Consider the following 17881-nt stretch of genomic DNA (forward strand, 5'->3'; position numbering starts at 1 on the left):
TGATTTTGGTTTATTATTTCCTTTGTAGAGTACTTAACAAGTTAGTGAGCTATCCCCTTCACATATTTCAAAAATTACAAAATATGTTACACTAGTCAAATTTATAGTTACTGTATTTTATAAAATCGTTGTTTAAATAATTATATTGTAATATTGTAAAATAATTAATTTAAAACCTAAATATCCACGCCCAGTAAGCTATAGTTAAAATTAAAATTTTATAAGTCAAGAGTTTTTGTTTATTGTATGGTTATGGCATATCCAGCCACCTATCAGGGAGATGGAGGGTACCTAATTCATGCCCCTCTTTCAGCCCTTGACACTTGCTAATAATTTGTCTAAAAATCAAATGTTAAAAATCGTCTCACTTAAAAAAGCTAAATCCTATGCTCTTAAATACATTGCTCTTGAATCCAGTTTTTCTCTCAATATGTAGGCTGAACAACCCCACTCGGATAGACGAAAGGATTCCTTATGCTTGTCTGTGCCATTTGTGAAGAGCCATCAAAAGACAATCATTGAGTACGGTATGTGGTTTATAATCCATGCCACAGCGACATGACCACTCTGTCATTCCTCATTTCATCATCTATCAGTACTTCAGTAGTAACATCTTTGACTATTGATACAACTAGACATTCCATCACCCATGTTAAAGTTGTCGCCAGTGTTTTTAGTCAAATTTCTCGTATTTGATGTGAGCCACTGACAGATTGCGCTGATCTATATAACTAATTTCTGTCAGTCAAATACATGATGTTTTTTACCAAGTTAAGCTGATGGAACGACTTGTGAGCTATAGCAACTTTTATGACCCACCAACTATGTCAGCAAGAAAAAATAAGGTAGAGAATTTAATTTTAGACACTATCACATTCTGTGACTGACTCAAACGACTAAATTCTTTTTTAGTGAAAAATTGGTGACGCTGGTCCATATAGTTGGGATGTTTACTTCTGTATCCATATTGTCAACGGTATGGTGTAACATCTAGGCATCTAAGTGCAAAACATAACTAATAGTTTTATCTAAGACCAAAGACCACATATAAGTTGGAACAGAGGATACACTCCATGGTACACTTAAGTAGTGTCTAGCACTATAGTAGCTGGTGTCTAGGGTTAGTCCCACATCCCCTCTGACAACCATAATTATTACAATCCTCACAGTGGAGGAAGAACCTGTGCCCTGTGTGATAGGAATTTCCACACAGTGCTCACTGTTTGGGCGCTTCCTTGCTCCCCATAAGTAGGTATTTCTGGCACAACTGGAGCTGAAAGCACACTGTGTTTGTCCCATTTGTGTTTCCTCAAGAGTAATTACTGCTTCTTCTCTGTGCTAAAGACTCGAACCCCTTTATAGTTATAAATGTACAAAGATTAAATAACCCTGCATGCACTTTCTCCAAATCAATATATGAATATGGTTTATGAACCTTAAGAGTTGTTAAATAAGTAAATTGTATAGGATGGTTAAAATTTTATGTAATACAATATATGATATTATAAATCGAAAATAAACGGTATCAGCATTCTGACACATACTTTCTCCCATAAGTTTGTCAACTACCTTTATCATGTGTAAGCGGTGAGAGTAAATATACGGAAATGGAATTTTAAATTATAAACTAATTCATTAGAATAATCTGGATAAATAGAAGTTAGAAGAGTTAGTTGCATTAGTAACCCCTTGAAGAGATATTTCATTGCTTGTTAATGTGTCAGGCTATTAATTTGGTGTATTAAGTTTATAAGTTATAAGTTTCGGCTAGTAGGTTTTTGAAATATCAGCATTAACTTGCTTTATTTGTGAAAATTTCATGTAATTGTCAGGCAATTTTTCCAGGTTATCACAATACTGTAGTGTAAGATTGAGGTATTTTTTGGTGACGTCGACGTGAAACATACAGTGCAAAGGTTTCCTAAATAAAATATGATCAGACTAAATAAGTTATCATTTTGGAGTCAATTTTGACTTTTATCCTTTACATCCAAGCTGGAAATGTTTCCTATATCTTCCATGAGTATTCCCTGGAAATGATTTAGTTTTGCAAAATAGGATAAAAAAATGTCGTTAGTTTTTATAAGAAATGTTTTAAACTTTGTTTGACAAAATGAAGCACAACTCTTATAATCGATGACTGTTTTAGAATGTATAAATCATGGATTGCAAAAGTCGTAGCTGGGAGGGTCGAGGGGGATGGGGGGAGCTTCGTCCGGTATGTCAATACCATCCAGGTTCAACAAACGCAGCCGAAGTTCCATATCTATCAAACAGTTTAAGTCTCTCTTCATGCCAATACTCTTCATTTCATTCCCTAAAAAAGAAAAAATATTTTTATTAGGAAGCACCTATAGAACAATGAGAAGATGCAATAACCGTAATGTTAGACATCAGTGGTACTAATTGACTATTGGAAGGAGGACGGCTAAAACCACCTGGAAGGCATGTGCTGTAGCTGTAGTTACTCAGAGTGTCCAATAAAGAATGTGCCAAACTCAAAATATATGCCTATGGTGATATGCGTCAATGGGTCAAAATTAAGAGACATTTTTGTATCTTTATAATAGCTTCAAAGACACTTAAACTGATAGAATAAGTTGGATAACAAAATAATTTAACATTTGACAAAAATTTAAGTAAAAGAAAAAAATAAATAAGGAAAAAAATTAGTATATTTACCATATTAAGTGATTTTGAAATATTAACCGCACAGTGAAATATTTTTATTTCTTTCTATGTGCTAGATGTGGCCCAAGAGATATTTGCCCCCTCCCCCTTCCCTGCAGGAGAAATTTTCTCTTTGTTGCATCCCAACAAACCTAAAACCTCTTGCGCCCCTGGCCTGGTAAGCTCTCTAAAGCCTCTAAAGCAGTGAGCTCGGGCCGATTTACTACAAAACGGCCCTGTTGATATGAAATATGACTTAAAATTTGATGGCTGTCAATTTTTTTTAAATTTAAATGTCATAACCTACTGGTTGCTGGTACTTATTGACTATCCTGCATTGTTTTGTATCCAATGTCAAAATTAACTGAACAAAAAATGTTTGAGTCAGTTTGAACCATCGATATTTTTACCTTAATAATCATAGTCTTACCTAACAAACTGTTAATAGCATCAGTCCAATGGTCGTAGACTTCTTGAGTTGGAGCTATAAAATCTAGAGAAGATTCTTCGGTTATGAGTGAAAACGCTAGTTCTCCACTTGTTACTCTTGATCTGAAATATCAAATTAGTTTAAATTTGCAGTACAAAAATTGGGTAGCAAATTGATTTTGCTACCCCCTTTAAATTTACCATCAAACTTTAAAAAAAGTTCTAATTCCTTTAGTAGAAAATATAATCTATAGTCAAAGATATATCAAGCCGCAGAATTTACTGGTCTACTTCAAGATAGTAAATCTCTGTCAAAGACAAAACCTACTTTGATAGTTTGATGTGGGGACATCTTCTGCCTGTTACGATAGATTTAACATCTTCCATCATCAGCTGATTAACTTCTCCTTCGACCTCGTAATACTGGATGGCCTTCTCGTTTGTAGTGAGGGACGCAAACCATGTCTTGTTTCTCACTCTCTAAACAAAACGTTAGCTTTACTGTGGTACTAAAATGTTTATAACTATAACTGAACTTTACATAATGAGTAATCTCCCAATCGGTTTAGAACGTAAGCTTGATTCAGAAAATGTGAGACGATTGGAGAATAAGAAGCTTCAGATTCTTCATCAATGGAGTGTATATGTTAGTCTATTGCTTATTGCAAAAAGTGTTTTGTGAATATAATTTTATTTTTGAGAAGTCACTCTGTGAATCCCCAAGGCCAAAATACTTTTTTGGGTTGTGTATCCACAACAGTGTGTTTTTGTCGGCTTCAAACTGTGCATAGCCTACTTGAGTGTACTTGAAAAAGTCACATTATTATCCACACAGTTCCACAGTATTATTCACATTAACCTACACTTCGCAAATTATGTTTACAGAAAGAAATATGTCAAGTTGAAAAAACGCAAATATGAGAGCTAATAAAGGCTCTAAATCCAATAAATCTTCTCTAGTAAAAGAAAACCTAATACTTGTGCTTATTTATACCTAAAATAAATAAAAGTTGCGTTTTCACAAGGCCAGTATAGGCAGGCAGGTTTATTGCCTTTAGTGTGTATTTCAAGTTACTTGAGGGTAGGTAACTTGCCTGCCAACTTACTTCATGTAATAATCAGTTTTACAGTAGAACCCCGCGGTTGACCGAAATAAAGGGGGGAGAGCCGTTTTGGATAACCAATATTTCGGTTAACCCGTCATATGCTAAAAAATAGCCTATGTATTACCAGGGTGTGTAGGAAAAATGAGTTTACGCCACACTACACTATTTTGACGAACTTCCCACACAAGGATTTAGTCCAGAAAACAGCTGTTTGCCACCAGCTTAATCAAATGGGGTTTCATTGCGTACTACTTTACTGTAATGAGTAATGAGTTTTACCGTACACCAATCAGCTGATTATACTGTATTTGGGTGGCAATGAGTAGTTATAAACAAAAACATAACCTCTCTTAGAGGTTATGACTAGTGATTTTTAGTCCTTTAGTTGGTGGTAATATAGAAGGATTTGTACAGATTTAGAAGTATGGCGTAAAATATTGTACGTAACTCGTCCAAAATGTGTTTACCGGACTCGTATGGTAATCCCGTACCCGACTTTGTCTCGCTCGGGAAAGACCATACTCTCATCCGGTAAAAACTTATTTTCAGGACTAGTAACGTACCGGTAATATACTATTAAAACAATGTCTACGTAATACAGTGTTTCATTTCAGCTACAAAAATGTAAAAATGTAGAAAATACTTTAATTAAACCACTGAAGTTAAAGCATATTTTATCCCTGTTATTTTATGAAGTATTGTATGAACTGTATTATTTCTTTTAACTCGGGTTTCGGTTATCCCGAGTTCGGTTAATTGGGGTTGTACTGTATAGTGATTGCCAATTACCTGATTTCTCTGAGCATTCCATACTGGAAACTCTGACCCAGTCTTTACAAACTGTAACCTTTGTTTCTTGATGATTTCCTTAGTCTCGCCCACCAGTGATGCCTTCAGCTGCCTCACTGCGGGAGAGTTTGCTAGAGTGTTGCGTTCTTTCTCAACCTGCTCTTCTTGCCACTGATTCCTCACTGCCCAATAAGACAGCGTTGACAAAACAGAATCTAACTGATCGAAGGTGACAGGTTGGGTCTCCAGCGCTTTCAAGAGTTGCCTTTGAAGAACTTGAAATACCTTGAGTGAATAAGTATAAACCTGATTTTGAATTTATAATTGACTCGATACATTTACCACATACCAGTAGTAAATGTAAATCTAAAGGAAAGAAGATAAACAAATCACTCTTCAAGTTTTAATCGACAATAAATATTTTACTGTGTACTAAAAGTATGTCGAACAATAAAATGTGTCACTAAATATTTCAGTGCAGTTTATAGTTTGTACAATTTTATAATTGAAAATGCCAGCACTAAGGAATGCCAGCTTGCCTTATTCTGGTGTACCTACTTTAAGGTAATGTTTAATTAAATGTTAAAAAATATATGGTTTGTACTAGTTAAAAACATTACCAAGCCCAATATAGTAGTAATATTTAACAAAAGTATTTTTGTATTAATGTTTTTAAGAACTCCAATTATATTTATAGGCCAGTAAAATTAGTTAAAAAATTGGCTGTGCCTGGAAATAATTCTCAGAAAGCTGGAAATCGTTTTAAACCTTTTGTTTTGTATAGATGTAAAAGGATTTGAAGTTTGTCCCATTTTTCACAGAAAACGTACTACTATAACCCAGAATGCCAACCGCATGGTAAAAAGCATTAAGCGGTTTGAGAGAGCTTTGCCTGTCAATCCGTAGGCAGCACCACCAGCGTTGCTATGCTATTGCATGGCAACGCTGGTGGCGCTGTCTATGGATTGACAGGCAAAGCTCTCTCAAACCGCTTAATGCTTTTTACCATGCGGTTGGCATTCTGGGTTATAGTGGTACGTTTTCTGTGCATTTTTCCAGGTGAGCTTTCTGACCTGGGCCCACAAAACATTGAAGTTTTATAGGGTTATTTTATAGTTTTTACTAAAACGTCAAAGAACCGTCCAGCCTATAGAAAAACACATAATAAAGGAATTGTAGAGCATAAAATTCCGCATCCATTGAGTATATGGTGATGAATATTGAACCAATATTAAGCTATTTATAATAATTTAAATAAAGTTATTTTATTAAGAAATTATTGAACATTGCATATTTAACATTTACATTTCTTCTAGAAAATGGATTCCAAGTACATTATTATTTACAAAGTAATTAATACAAATTACAAATACCCTCCCCGCAGCAAACCTGCAGACTAAATGATTTTCCATTTACCTGGCTGGATTTATACTAAAATACTCCCTAAAAATTGTAAGATTTATTTCCTATTTAATTAACATTAATTTTAGTGAGTCCTTAGGTTTGCTGCTACAGGGAAGATATTGAGATGTGTTTTTTATTGCAATGTAGATAGCTTAGTATTAAATAAACAAAATGTCCTAATTTTGTTTAAATATATCCATAAACAAGCAAACTTCGACAGTTTATTTATTCTCCATAAGAATAACATGGAAATTTAAATTTAAAATTTTTTAAATTATCCCCGTAATCGTTGGGCATACAACAACGCTTCAATATACAAATAAATAATTTATTTTTTTAAGCTCTACAAAATGCCAATCGCAGCGCTGGAACTGAGAACTTTAAAAAAATGCCTCGTACATGACTCCGTTCTTCCGATAAGTGCAACCACTATTACACCCTTTTGCACACTTACATGAGATATTGTTAAGAAGATCTGGTGGTGCAGCTTCAACATTTGTTGGGATTTGGAAGTATCCCATGCTTAGATGACTTCCAGCCAATATCAGTAAGCAATTTCAGCCACCAAATGCACGTAGAAACAGGATATTGCTTTTAAAAGTCGAAGAATATTTGAATTTCACTGGGGAATAAAACGTATTGCTGGGCTTCCCTTTCCCCGGGTTTCAAGAGGTATATAGTGGCTGATTTGGGAACAATTGCAGTTAGGAGCTTACGGAGGTCAATATCTTCCCCCAGGATTATAACACGTTCTGACTGCTGAGCTAGTTAGATGGCTTGCATGACGATAGTAGTATCTGCATCCTCGGCAGCTTGCTTCACAGTTTTCTTGCTTCAATCTTTGAGATTTTTATAGCTATGAGATTGCGTTTATTTCCTTCATTTGCAAGAAAGTGTTCTTATGGCAAGGTGAGGGACATTGTTTCATCAAACTTGACACTGGCTGCAATGTATTTACTCCTTCGGCGGAATCCTATGGAGAAACCAATGAAGACTCAATTCAACCACGCGGAAGGTAAAGCCTACTGAGTACTGATTGGGACTGGAAGTTATCTAAGCATGGTATACTTCCAAAACCAACAAATGTTGAAGCTGCACCACCAGATCCTCTTAACGCTATCTCATGTAAGTGTGCTAAAGGGTGTAAAAGTGGTTGCACTTGTAGGAAGTACATAGTCATATATACAACACTCTAAAGGCGTTTCTTGCACCAACCCACCAGGGAAAGAAAAACCAAAAATAAGCTATGAGCGCGCACAGAGGAGGAGGAAGTTAGACCTGCAATTCATGATTCACGACAAAAGAGGCAAATAAATCTAAACAGTTTTTTGTAATTCGTATTAATTACTTTGTAAATAATAATGTACTTGGAATCCATTTTCTAGAAGTAATATAAATGTTAAATATCCAATGTTCAATGATCCGATTTTGATGAAATTTGGTACAAACGTGTAAACCTACATTTATCCTAATGAGTTCACGAACCATCATAATCGTACTATGGGAGCGGGGGTTTTATGGGGTAAAAATAGATTTTCCCATTTTTGGCCCCAAGAGCACAAAATTTCATAATTTCTCTCCAAACCATTTTGTAGAGCTTAAACAAATAAATAATTTATTTGTATATTGAAGCGTTGTTGTATGCCCAACGGTTACAGGGATAGTTAAAAAAAATTGTAAATTTAAATTCCCATGTTATTCTTATGGAGAATAAATAAATTGTTGTATTTTGCATGTTTATGGATATATTTAAACCAAATTTGAAAACTTTGTTTATTTAATACTAAGCTATCGACATTGCAATAAAAAACACATCTCAATATCTTCCCTGTAGCAGCAAACCTAAGTAGTCACTAAAATTAATGTTAATTAAATAGGAAATAAATCTGACAATTTTTAGGGAATATTTTAGTATAAATCCAGCCAGGTAAATGGAAAGTCACTTAGTTTGCAGGTTTGCTGCGGCGAGGGTATTTGTAATTCGTATTAATTACTTTGTAAATAATAATGTACTTGGAATCCATTTTCTAGAAGAAATATAAATTTTAAATATGCAATGTTCAATAATTTCTTAATAAAATAGCTTTATTTAAATTATTATAAATAGCTTAATATTGGTTCAATATTCATCACCATATACTCAATGGATGCAGAATTTTATACTCTACAATTCCTTTAGTATGTGTTTTTCTGTAGGCTGGACGGTTTTTTGACGTTTTAGTAAAAACTAAAAAATAACCCTAAATTTCAAGGTTTTTGTGGTCCCAGGTCAGAAGCTCACCTGCAAAAATGGGACAAACTTCAAATCCTTTTACTTCTATATAAAACTAAAGGATAAAAACGATTTCCAGCTTTCCAAGATTTCTTTCCGGGCAAAAACCTATTTTTATTAGCCTATTATATATATTTTTATTACCTGTGTTTTTGAGCTAGTAGTTTGTATTCACCCTATGTACATTTCACCAGCTTTTGTGGCATCTTCAGGTCTTCTTATTACAAAATAAGAAATATTTTATTGAAATCAATATAATTCTAGATTAACAAGAACCCTGAAGCTAAGATCATATGGTCAATAAACTAATAGCTCAAGGATGGAGGCAACTAAAAGTTAGTTAAATTTAAAAATATTCATAAAGTTCAACTATACATAAAACATACTCCCTTGGTAGATTTCCCACCCTTATGGAACAGCTGAAGCTAATTTCATCGTTAGTTCTGTCTGGTGCACAGGTAGATGTTGTGTTTTGATTACAATTTTTGTTTCTTGTTATTTCAGTCAAAATCTCGTTTAACCAAATTATACGATCTAATCATAAACAACAACTCATACTCTAGTTATATAACCAAACAGTAAAGCAAAAATCATGAAATTAACTCTAAAATAAGAGAAACCAAATTTTGTCGACACTAGCCACTAGTGTCACCAGACATGAACTAGAGAGTAGACACGATCTTCAAAATTTACAACGGGATGGGAAGTCTACTTGTGTTGGTTAGTCTTTGGTTCAACATATTGATTAGCTTACAAGTTTAGTATACTTAATTATTGGAGTTTAGTTTGAAGATGGTTGGTAAAGATAATCTTGAAAACAAGTTTTGATACTTATAAGTAGAGGAAATAGAACTATGAGAATCTCTCTGCTTCTCCATTCTCTAGCATATATCTCATAAAACAAAAGTATCACAATCAAAAACCTACACATCATAATTTTTTTATAGATTTATTTCCTTAGTTAAGTTTTAAAATATTGTTAGTATTTTATTTATGAAACCATATTTTGCCTTAATTACAAAATTAAATTACAATACCTTTTCCAAATCAGATGCGTTTTTCGCCTTCATTTCCCTTTTGGTTTTATGCATGAGGTTAACAGTTTTTGAAAAGAGCTCCTCCAAGAAAGGAGATGCAGTTAGAAAAACGAGTGGACAGTAAGCAGTTTCGTCCCTCTCCGGAATATATCCAATTCGAAGAACCTTTGTGCAAAGAAGTTGCACTATTTGTTCACAAGTTTGCAAATATCGAGTATAACTGTTTCCGTCATCTGACAAAGCTATTTTGTAATCATCATGATGATTCGTGTGAAAGTAGAACACGCAATCAAAAGTCAATTGAGAAATTAACTTATCATTTTTGGAACCATTGCGTTTGACCTCAGGCACAAAAACTGTGTCATCAACTTCTTCGTCATCATCGGAAGCGTACAACACACTGCTGGACATAGAAGGCGTTAAACTGTAATTGTCTTCATCTTGATAATCTGCTTTTGTTAAGGAAACGTTGCTGTTTGCAGTCTTCAAGGGGAAAAAGTTTGCGTCAAGTTCTTTCTTTACTGTTTTCTCAAAAGTGTTTGATTTCAGGTAAGGAACTACATCGGGCAAGAATGAATCACTCTTTACCACCCTCCTGTAACGTTGTTTATCAAGAGTAAGTATAAGACTTTGGTACACATATAATTCATGAGATAAGTAGGCAGGTACTTGAGAATTTGTTGAAATTATGTTTGTGTATATTGTATCTTTCAATGGCTTTGAATTCATCTTTTGAAGCAGCATTCTTTGGTTTTTCAATTTAGTGCTTTTTAGAGTCATTGCATTTAGTAAGGCTAAAACATTGCTCTGAGTTTGAGGAGAGTCCCTGCTCCACAGGTGATGAGCAATATCATCCAAACTGACCAGAGAAGTGAAAAACTCCGAGTCATTTTTAGCTAACACTATTGCTTCTAAGACTTCAAGGGCTGTTTCAATTATACTTTCTTGTATATGGTGATCACTTGTTACTATGTCTTTCAATTGTAAAAGAAATTCCTTATCTAAGGCTTTTAAGAAATTATTCTTTATAAGGTTCAGAATCACTTGGAGTGCTTTACTGAACAAATCCTTTGTAAGAACAGATTCGTTCAAAAGTTTCCTAAGAGCAGAGTATCCTAGAGGGAAGAACTCTTTGCAAAATGTTGGATCAGCGCTACAAATAGCGGCTTTTTTCAAAGCCCAGTGCAAATTTTCTATTGAAGAATTAGAGTCGAGTTTTTCTCGGATCATTTTAGCCAAAAGTGGTGCGCTATATACTAACTTAAGCTCGTGTCCGTTCTTGATCATGTAGCGATTAAACTCGGTTATGTAAGTAAACGAGTCATTGTCACTTACTTGAGACAAGAGTTGAAGGGCAAACTTGTTTTTCTCAAAAGTCACTTGACTCTGTTCACAAACTTCTTGGATCACTATTTCCAAAGGTTGATCTTGGGCCAACTTAAATAAAATCGCGTTGTTGTTGGATTGGATGGCTACTTTAACAACATCACTGCTCGGAGACTGCATGGTTACCATGTATTATGCAGATTATAACCACACTGTAGCTATTTTGTTATAATTCAATCTAGATTTTTGTCTAAACACCAGTAAACAATTCTCGAAAGATGACTAAAGCACACTCTTGAGTTGTGTGGAAATGCTACTCTTATCAGAAGATAACACACCCACTCCTTTATCTCTGAAAGGCAACAGCTGATAGCAAACCTGAAACTTGCAGATTTAGTCAACTTTGTATAGGTACCACATTAATTAGACATCCAGACAACAATTTAAAAACTTATTTTGAAATTATAACTTATATTTAAATATTTATGATTTGCTGTAATTCAAATAAAATTATAATGTCGTAGGAAACATACATAAAAATCTTTATGTTTACAAACAATGTTATGGGAGTACAGTAAAATTAATCATCGAAATCAGAAAGAGATATTAGGTACCAATGGTTTTATGGAAAATATTGTAGATTTATTATGGTAAATAAAATATTGAGACTGGTAATATTTTCGCATGTATCGAGAAAAAATGGAAGTGATAATAAAAGATTACAAAAAGGAAATAAAATTTGATATATTTTAGTAATATTTACAACATTTAGGCTGTTATAAGAATAATAATACATTATGAAACTTTAAATTTATAATGTGGTCCTTCAAAATACTTATTTATCGTGAATTAATAAATTGCTAAGCTATTTATTTTATTCATCATTACATTTTAACTTTAATTATCAAAATAATAGAAAATACGGTACACAATTTTACATTTATATACCTAAACATTGAGTTTAGATAGATGATTCTAAGCTACAGTATTAAAAGCTATGTTAAAACTATTAATTAGTTATTTGTTGTTTTTGTTTGAATGAAACATTTTTTCATCCATAGTATGGTTATGGATCTTTAGATTCTCCAGCCGAATAAGTAAATTTTTCACCGGACCGATTAGTATTTTAGTAACTAGCCGACAGTTTCTATTTTATATTACATATTACTTTTCTTCAAGACCAGAACTGCTTCTTCTCCTAGCCTCTTTTAAGAGAACATTTGCTATTTTAAATCGAGCCATGGCTTTTTTAGAACTTTTGTTTTCTTTCGAGGTTTGTGTTTTTGAACGTTCCCCATCATTCTCATCTTCCATTCCACTTTTGCTCACTTGCTTCTGTTTCAAAACTTCAAGCTTTTTGACTGTATGAGATGATACATCACTACCTTCAGTTTCTGTACTGTTTGATTGTTTCTTCAAGTGTTTGCTGCTTGTTTTAGATTCACTATCAGTTTTAGTATCACTTTCTGAATGCGTAAGTTCTTCATCACTTTCACTTTTATGCTCACTTTCATCATCAGAGACATCACTGTTTTCTGAGTTTTCTGACTCTTCGCCTTCATCTTGAGAATCATCTCCACTCTCTTTGGAAGATTTCAAAACAGAGTCTTCATCGCTCTCATTTTTCAATTTTGATTTGGATGATTTTTTGTGAGAGCTTTCTTCTTTATTTTTTACAGTTCTTCTATTGTGATCTTTCCCAGTCCTTCCCTCACTTTCATCTTGATTCTGCTTCGGTTGGGATTTTTCCCTCTTCTTCATTGCTTGTGATGCTGTGATGATGGCCTTTAACTTGTGGACTTTGGGCTTCTCAGTTGTTTTGTTATCAAAATTCTTTCTATTACTCTCTGTAGGTAACGTTTCTTCGCTAATTTCATTTCCGGAATCCGCTGCATCGATTGATGATTCCCCTTCTGTTTTACTACTACTTCTCTTCTTTTGTTTGTTAATCTTCTTAGTATGTCTTGGAGAACTTTTGGCTGAATCACTCCTTTTCTCTCCTGTTTCATTTCTAGTGGACTGACCACTCTTTACTTTTTTCTCGTTCTTTTTCTTGACTTGCTGTTGTGAAGAACTACTTCTAGATTTGTCCTTGATTTTGGAAGGTTTCACCTCATCAGACTGATTGTCTATGTCTAGCCGTTCATTGCTCTCTGTCTGGATTATGCGAATTTCTGGAATTTCTGACCACACACTGTTCTCAGATCCATCTTCTTTACTTGATGAATGCTTTTCTTTCTCTATCTTTTTCTTGCCGTTCCTCCTTTTTGTTTCTTCATATTTCAGTATCTTCTTGTCAGCACCATCCTTTTTCTTGATGAGCCCTGCATATTTAGGGTCCTTGGCGACGTCGTAGGGCAGAGAGTCGTGTTGTTCAGCATCTGTTCCGTCTCCTGCATCAAGCAGAATATTCTCCTCTTCAGAAGTCCCAGATGGCATTCTCTTTGCTTTTTTCATGAATTCTTCAATTAAATCTGTAAAAAAAATTCTTTTGTAAAAAGCTACACAAATTAAAGATAATTTATTTATTGATTACATCTCAATAAATACAAAACCTCACAGCAGCATTTTCTTTTACTGTTGTGACTGTTGTGAGTTATTGTGCATATTCAATTCAGAGTGGATTTGTGACAATCATAAAATTGAATAATTCACAACATTCTTTTAAGACAATAATCATACATAAAAATAAACAAAACCCACGGTACCTTTCTTTGTTGATTCATAATTTGCATTTCCATTGATCGCACCAACTTTAAGAAGATCTATAGGAATATCAGCTATGGACAGTTTTCCATATGGAAAGTTTGGCATTGCTTTCTTCCACTTAAGACTAGGATTTTCTGCCTCTTGTCTCTTTTTGTCGACCAATTGGAACATTTTCCTCCTCTCTTCTGTTCTCTCTCTTCGCAATTGGATCTGGTAAAAGTTGTAAAAGTTATCACAATATTCTTTGCCAATAAAACTTTGCACAATAAAACTTTATAGGTCTTAAAAGTTGAGTCATACATTTTATTTTATTGTTAGTTTTTAGAATGTAAATTTGCATTGGAGCAACTTATTTAGGACAATAGTATTTTTAGTTTTCCCCAACCAAAGGACAACGATATTTTACTTAGAATTTTTGTACAGTGGAACCCTAATAACTAGACCCTCGATAACAAGTCACCCTTTTTAACAAGTGTCATTTTCTAATCCCCTTGAATTTTATTTTAGCCCTTATCACATGTTGTTGTTGCAAACCTCGATAAGAAGTCAACCTTTATAACAAGTCTTATTTAATAATCCCCTTGAGAGTCTAGTTATCGAGGTTCTACTGTATCTTATCATGAAAACTTAAGGAGATTTATGACTTTGACGTTTATTAAAATCTAATGTAGCACGAATATCTTGTTACTGAATCTGGTGAGATTTAAAACAAAACGTAATTCCATCTTTACTACCGCCATGTTGACTTCGATTATTGTGCTATGTGTTACTATAATTTTTCTACAGTATTATTCTAAGTATATCACAGAGAAGTAAAGTACAGAGGAAATTTGCTCATGGAACGATCGTGCAATTTCAGCACTATTATGATGGAGGGAAAAATATATTTGTGACGAGCAAGGAAGAGCCTGAACAGCGAGCACTGTGCGGAAATTCCTATCACACAGGCCACAGGGTCTTCCTCCACCGTGAGCATTGTAGTACATGAGAGCATACATAATGTTTCCTCTGTGCCTTACTTCTCTGTGGTATAGCTGGGTAGCACAGTGCTTGCTTGGCAGTCAGATGGTTTGCCGAAACTGAACCCATCTGTCCTCGATTTTGATCTCCAAACGGATCAGTTTTATAAGCAAAAAGAACTGTAGTTAGTAGATTTTGAAACATACAATACATTTCTTTGATTGAAGTTCATTTTAGGTGTTGCTGGACTTATGGCGTTTGAGGGATTACTGCGAACATTTTCCATCACAATTAGTAAAAACATGTTTTCACATCAGGGATCTGGTTTACCAGTCAGACACGTAAGCTCAGTTTCGCTTGAGCTGCCATCTTGTGATTAATTGTGTTAATGCAGCTGTGGCCAAATTTAACATAAGCGTTGCAACTTACTTTCAGATCATTGTTAGCTTCTCGGAGAGCACTTGTAAGAGAGATGAGGTAGTATATGATGAGCACTAGCAACATCAGTAGAGGGATGACGATGCTTGGTGAAGCTATGTAGTCGAAAGCTTTGTGGAGCCAGTCGTACGGCAAACCCTGTAATGATTGATGATAAATAGATGTTACCAACCACTTTTGTCATACCACTATTCATGCACAAGTTCATTTAGGTAGGGAAAGAAACCCTAAGAGTTTTACCATTTCCACCTACTGTACTGTATGTTTAATAGGTAGAATTAGGTGGGTAGGGTACACCAAACGAAGGTAAGATTCATCTGCCGCTAAATTTTCACTGGAAGACCAGGTGGAAAGAGAAGAAGAGGCAGACAGAGAATAAGACGGTTGGATGCTGAAGGACGACCTGCATAATCTGGAGTAAGAATATGGAGGTTGCGAGCAGAAACTGGAGAGAGCTGGAGGCAGATATGTTTGGAGGGCAGGGCTCTACAAGAGCTGTAGCGCCGAGCAGTAAGTAAGATAATGTTTTAATTGTAAAACTAATCCTATATGTTAGACACAGCATACATTTATCTAGAGCTATGGTCAATACAAAGAATGTTCTTCTTTCCTGAGTTCTATCATCTTTATTTCTTCATAGGTGGCCCTTCAGCTTAGGGGGCTCCGAAACTCCAGGCAATCATCATGACAGCTAAGTGGCATTTGTGATTAGTGAGATTTGAACCTAGAAATTCAGGACAGAGGTTCTTTGCTTTAAATACTACACCAGCTTTTCCCCATGCATTCACTACTAATAGAGATGAGTAACCTGTTTAAGACTAGATGTGAAGATGTGGTAGATGCGATGGTATCGAGAGAAAGGACCGCAATGCCAAGACGGTACGACCCAGACCACGGCGTACCCAACCGGCAGAACACAGAGGAACAGCATGGTGAGTAGTAGGGCGAGGTAGAAGTTGTTGGAGCGAGACGCCCGAAACACAACCTGTAAATCATATAGCAATCAATAGTATCAAACCAATAGTTTAAACAGTTAGGTACAGTTCTACTTCTACAAGCACTCAGCTACCTAGTAGTAAGGCAAAGACAAGATTGAATAGTCACATTAAATCTTAACATTCCCAAACAGTTTTACCTCATGAGGGACGTTGCAGGTAAGGACGGCCCATGAGCGGAGATACATCATGATTGCCAATTTGATAACATTGATGAGTGGAAGCCCAGGGGAGAAAAACATCCCCATCCAGACCATCCCCTGGTTGTTGACTAGGTGGAGAATGTTCTCTGCGATCTTGAAGTCTCCGTACTGCGGAAACTTCTTCTCCAAGTCCCAGCACCAACAGTTGTTCATGAAACGGACAAACACCGCTCGGAAAAAGTCCACCATCAGAGTGGAAATGACAGTCATGACCTGCATAAACAAATGTGATTGAAGATTGCGTAGTTTGTGGCTAGGTTGATTTAGTTAGTTTTGTTTTGTTATTGACATGTGGATTTATATCTGCAAGAAGCTATGAAAAAGGCAGTGGTGTAGAGAGGCAAGAGCGTAGGAATCCTGTTCCTATTCTGGTTTTTCAAAAATCCTATATTAATAGGCGTCTCCTGTTTTTCAAGGCAATGGTGAGCATTCTGCACTCGAAAACTTACAACCACACCACTGGAAACAGTGTGAGAAAGTATGTAGAATAATGATTGTTATGGATGCTATTGCTAAGCCTACACAAGAATTCAGAAACAACAACAAAAATCACTAAAATAAAAGTTTATAGAAACTCTCATAACATTTACTAGGAAAATTTCAGAGAGATTTACCTATGTTGTGCAAAAACACCTAGGCAATTACCATCTAATAGTAAAATGAACTTCGGAAAAGATTTTGTTTAGCAATGAATGCAACCCTATTGTAAGTAAGGAAAACTTGTTTGAGATGAAAATTTACATATGTTAAAATTGTTCCATTATAGATTTGTCATGTACTATGTAACTAAAGACGTCTTGTTCTATCTATCTTAATAAATAGATGACCTTTTCACCAAATAAAAAAAAACAGTATATCTTTGAATTATCACCTGTCTTTTCTGGTATTTACAAACAAAGATAAAAGTAAAACAATGAAATAAGAGAAAACAATTTAGCAGAAATTAGCACACTCAATCTACATGAAACACAAATTTCAACGACTGTTAAATTTACAAAATATGAGAAGTCTTGCAATATTCAGAGTCAATAGTGTTATCCGGTAAAAACAAAATTTACTTTATTTAACAAGAAAATGTTATTTACCAAATCCATCACAGTGAGTTTGACCATTTCCCTGCCAAACATGGTCTCCCAACATAATGGAACAAGCTTTTTTTTAGACTCCTCATCGAGAGACTTTATATAAGGTGTCATGTCCTCTTTCTTGGGATACGGACGACGTTTGGACCATCTTTGGTTTGGATCACCTGAATCAAGATATCCTAAAAACAAATGTTGTGATATAAAATAGCTCAATTAATATTTAAGTAACATGACATAAACATAAAAGTAGGCAATATCATTCACATACTATGAAACTTTATACTTACAAGTTTATGAAATAGCTACATAAATTAGAAATGCTTTTGATAGACTTAATTTAAACCTGGTAGGGTATAAACATCATCATGAAACAAATATGAATTGCAGAAATGACTGAACAATAGTGATTAGCAAACAGACCACGAAGTCAAAGGGACAATTAATAGACGGATTTTGAA

The 17881-nt window shown here is 34.7% G+C and overlaps 2 protein-coding genes across 2 annotated transcripts in view; both read right to left on the reverse strand.

Annotated features, from left to right (window-relative positions):
* Nucleotides 1-2077: 2077 nt before the first annotated feature.
* On the reverse strand, nucleotides 2078-11213 carry LOC128995511 (engulfment and cell motility protein 1-like). Its single transcript, XM_054420528.1, has 7 exons — nucleotides 10969-11213; nucleotides 10050-10302; nucleotides 9708-9872; nucleotides 4995-5279; nucleotides 3428-3579; nucleotides 3101-3222; nucleotides 2078-2317 (listed from the first exon to the last, which is right to left on the reverse strand). Exons 1-7 carry the CDS (start codon nucleotides 11211-11213, stop codon nucleotides 2160-2162), a joined length of 1380 nt encoding a protein of 459 aa, XP_054276503.1. The 3' UTR covers nucleotides 2078-2159.
* A 937-nt stretch (nucleotides 11214-12150) lies between these two features.
* The window catches only part of LOC128995512 (transmembrane channel-like protein), a 30221-nt gene continuing 24490 nt past the window's right edge, over nucleotides 12151-17881 (reverse strand). Inside the window, exons 13-18 of the mRNA XM_054420529.1 lie at nucleotides 17424-17602; nucleotides 16276-16551; nucleotides 15949-16125; nucleotides 15132-15278; nucleotides 13742-13952; nucleotides 12151-13507 (exon numbers count right to left, since the gene is read on the reverse strand). Of these exons, the coding sequence (XP_054276504.1) occupies nucleotides 12198-13507; nucleotides 13742-13952; nucleotides 15132-15278; nucleotides 15949-16125; nucleotides 16276-16551; nucleotides 17424-17602 (2300 nt within the window). The 3' untranslated portion in view covers nucleotides 12151-12197. The remainder of the gene's footprint in view (nucleotides 13508-13741; nucleotides 13953-15131; nucleotides 15279-15948; nucleotides 16126-16275; nucleotides 16552-17423; nucleotides 17603-17881) is intronic.

This window comes from Macrosteles quadrilineatus, unplaced genomic scaffold (genome assembly GCF_028750875.1).
Source record: "Macrosteles quadrilineatus isolate MER2022 unplaced genomic scaffold, UCM_ALF_1.0 Scaffold_5__1_contigs__length_97177068, whole genome shotgun sequence".
Classification (NCBI taxonomy): domain Eukaryota; kingdom Metazoa; phylum Arthropoda; class Insecta; order Hemiptera; family Cicadellidae; genus Macrosteles; species Macrosteles quadrilineatus.